Source organism: Strongylocentrotus purpuratus, unplaced genomic scaffold (genome assembly GCF_000002235.5).
Source record: "Strongylocentrotus purpuratus isolate Spur 01 unplaced genomic scaffold, Spur_5.0 spur5_contig_430, whole genome shotgun sequence".
In the NCBI taxonomy this organism is placed as follows: Eukaryota; Metazoa; Echinodermata; class Echinoidea; order Camarodonta; family Strongylocentrotidae; genus Strongylocentrotus; species Strongylocentrotus purpuratus.
Window position 1 is genome coordinate 1 of NW_022145096.1, and position 4,044 is coordinate 4,044.

The 4,044-nt window shown below is 42.1% G+C and overlaps 1 protein-coding gene across 1 annotated transcript; it reads left to right on the forward strand.

Moving 5' to 3' along the window:
• Positions 1 to 90: 90 nt before the first annotated feature.
• LOC115924654 (neuronal acetylcholine receptor subunit alpha-6-like) lies at positions 91 to 3,004 on the forward strand (the record flags this gene model as incomplete). The annotated part of the gene is made up of 2 exons (XM_030987382.1): positions 91 to 200; positions 2,650 to 3,004. Coding segments are annotated over 2 exons (465 nt in total), but the record flags the coding sequence as incomplete, so codon positions are not given.
• Positions 3,005 to 4,044: the final 1,040 nt, after the last annotated feature.

Sequence of the window (4,044 nt, forward strand, 5' to 3'; positions counted from 1 at the left end):
ATCACTTCATGCTGTATCCTTCCGCTGTAAAAAAAAAAAAAAAAAAAAAAAGCTGAGTATATTAACTTGAGTTTATTGGTTTCGTTTAAGACATGGCACGACTACCGAGCTCGCTGGGATCCAATGGATTATGACAACATCACTGATCTATCACTGGGCCTCAGTGAAATATGGACGCCCAAGATTCTTCTGAGTAACGGGTGAGTTCAAACTAGCCCGGCAAAAAAGGTTCATTAAAACAAAGTATTCATGACGTAACTTTGCGTGCTTCGCATTCGTCTGAGTCTAAATGAAACGATAAATCGAAAATTTGTTTTTGATCTTGCGGATTGTTCACAGGGCAGGTGACAGGATTGAAAACCCTGTTAAGGAGAGCGTCTTTTTGGCCTTGTTGAAGTGGGATGGAACGGTCGAACTACAAGGTATGCATAAACTTTCAAGCATCGGACTGAGTATAAGTCTACAGGCTTGCGACCATATGGACTTTGTCAAGAAGTAACAGTCACAAAGGTCTTTTCCCGCTCTCGTCTTCTCCTACAAGTCTTATAATCAAGGCTCGATAATCTGAATGTTCATTTATCCGAATGTTCGGTAGTGCCAATTTAAAATAGGTTTTAAACAGTCCAAAGGTTCAATATTCCAAAGGGAAAAAAAGTTCTATGGATAGTGGTGCGGCATGGGGACAGAATTGTGCATTTTGTGATTAAAGGCATGGCAAACAATCTCAGAATTGGAGGCATTTTATATCTGACCCCTGGTGACCTAGGAGGATTGTAATATCTTTGAATATTCTAGTTATACCAATTGTTTTGGGAAACATCACTGTACTTTGGCCTAAGTCTATTCATAGTTTTCATACATTGTACTGACGACCAAATGCGAACAATCCACAATGGACCTCTGATGACCTTCCAGAGGTCAATGATCTTTAACGGCACCACATCTATACGATTCACCCTTTAGAGCTCACCTTTTTGAAGACACAAGTCAAAATGTGAAGTGCTTAATGCTATGAAAAGAATATCTGACCTCTGATGGCCTACAACGGGTCAGAGATCTTTGCGTGTCATATGTATAGATTATAAGAGGATTAACTATTCAAAACACTGATTTGTATTACCCACATCTAATTTGTTGGTATTCTTGCCTTGATATGGATTTTTTCAGACATGTAGACATTTCATATTTGACCTATGATGACCTTTTGCGAGGTAAATGAACTTTGTATACTCTGATTGCCGTAATGTATCATGTTTAATCTTTCAAAATGACACTTTTTCATGACCGAAGTCTAATTAGAGCTAAGTGAATATATTGTAATAATTATTCTACCACATGTCAAGAAGTCAGACCCCCGCAGATTGTTTTGCGTGAACTCTAATCTCAATTGCCCTTTCTATAAGGGCAGACGCAGACGCGAACGAATATAACCGGCACATTGGACAAGCATTACTCTCTTACAGTGACAATTGGGCTTAGTAAAAAGGTTAAAAAAGTGGTTTTCCAAGTCTATCTGAATACAGCAGCAGGGTGTAGTAAGTACACAAAAGTAAATATTGCTTGATATACGTACATTTTCCATTACAAAACAGACCCACAGATTTCTTTCTATTTCAATTCCATTATACTACACTGCCAATAAACATGGAGAAACGAGGTCAGAGGTCACCTCCACATTTTTTGTATGGTCTGAATCCATAACACGACTGTAAACTTATGGGTGAAATACCGTTCTGTGGCACTTTTGAGCCTTGGGTCCGACAAAATGGCGTTTTGACGAACAAATACGGTACATAACGGGTATCACTACGTCTTAATCTGATTTCTCAATATCTAAAAAAGTCAAGAATTTGGTCAGGAAAAAGTGGCATTTACAATTGTGTAAATTATATTACTGTCCTATACAGACTTTGGGTTTACTAAAGTGATGATCTCTCGTAAGGTTTCAAGAGGTTGAATATGAAATGGCCTATTTTTTCATGGCATGAAAAACCAACTTGCAAAGTTCATGCTTTTATCGAAAATTGCACAATCATTCAGCACATTGGAGCTATGTCACACCACTAAGACCGAATTGTCGTTATTCCGAAAATGCACAAGGCTGATAGTTTGAATATGCAATTAGTTCAATCTATCAATTCGGACTATCGTACCTAATTCTCGTTCCGACTAGGTAACACAATCGTCTACTTGGACTTTCTAACTTTGAGGTTGTTTAACCTTGTTATATATTTTTAGACTGTCGAACCTTCGAACTATCAAACTTTCGGACTAATGACCCTTCGGACTATAACGTCCCTTCGGACTAGCAACTCCTAGGACTATTAAACGAACCTTTGGACTATCGACCTTTCGCCTATTAACGAACCTTACGACGATCGGGCTGTCATTGAAATCAACACTGGTCTACCTAAGCTGATCCAGACCCCTGTACATTTTTAATGGGCCGATTTCTCTTTTTGCCTTCCGGACCATTTTTTTTTGCGCATGCATGCATGAATTTGAATTGTAAGGAACTGGTCTTTTGAGTTTACTTATTATTGTCGGTGACGTGACGATATGCTAATAGACACGATCTTACTGACAAAACGAAACAAGGGATGCTAAACCCCTAACCTTAGTTACCGACGCTTTTATCTTTTCTTGCAGGTCAGGTCATCCACAAGACACATTGCGCGATGCAACTGTCGGAGTTTCCATTCGATCGACAGACCTGCTGGCTGACCTTCTCATCCCAGAATATGCCGAAGGACTGATTACCCTTCGTGCCGGCGCCAGCAGTGTGTATGGTCTTGAGATAACCAGTCAGTGGCGCCCCCTCGAACTGTACGGCGTGGTGCCTGAATACGTTATTGGTTCACGAACCTACCAATTATTAGGTTTGAAATTCACCGCCGAGCGGCTTCCTCATTACACCCTGATGAATGTGGCCCTGCCATCTGGGGCCATGACGTTCATCTCACTGTGGGTCTTCTGGTTACCCCAGAGAGTGGAGAGAAAGTGAGTCGTTTTCCATAACCCTTAAATCGTCATCGTTTTAACAAATAGACTAGCTTTAGTCAAGTCCCACGCTCCTTCCCGGACATGTGACACATCCCGGATGCTGGCACGTAAGCAGCCTAGCAAAAGCGGCGAGGCCGCAAGGGCCTCTTCTATCTCGTGGAACTAATGACTTATTCATTTATTCAGGTTATATTAATCAAGTAATTTAAACCAATCATCAACGGTGGTTTGCGGTTACCAACAAAAGCGCGTGCGCCAGTCGACGGCTGATTTACGATGCATCATGAACGGTCCATGCATGCATCCCCACTCTGCTTCACCTTCTCGCGGACCTTCCATAGTGCATCATTAACATACGCCGTGCTGCTGCGAGCCTGATTCCCGGCCAAAATAATACGGAATGGTCAGAGCCGTCAATATTTGAACCGCAACCAACTGTTGGCATTGTTTTGTGCACAATGCAGTAAATTGTTCATGCACACACCTGAAGTTGTACTCAAAATACATCTTTTTATAAAGTTCGGCTTGATTGAATTTTCATTCTGCGTATTATCCGTTGCGGTATAAACAATGTCTCCAGAGGGGCGGGGAGCCGCAGATATCAGGGTGGACTGGAGCAGGACCTTTGTTTTGCCCAGGCTGATAGGCCAAAAAGGCGGGATGCCTTAGCGAATTATCAAGATCAGCTGAAAAGCCTGCTCGTTTTGTGACATGAGGGCACAGTCTAGTCGTCGGCAAAGATGGTTGAAGGTTGAAGAGCGAACCGTCCAGTCTGTACCTAAGGTATACACCGTCTTCGATGTCTCGGACAGCGTGGCTGAGGACACAGGTGAAAAAGAGATTGAAGAGCACAGGGGCCAGAGCGCAGCCTTGCCTCACGCCGTTAGAGATTCGAATGTCTCAGACCACCTTTTCGCCAGAAAGTACTAGGCCAGTCATTATGTCGTGAAATAGGCGGATCAAGCTCACAAATTTCATGGGACAGCCACATTTCCCCAAGAATGTCCACAAGGCCGATTTATGATATATTAAAAGACTTGG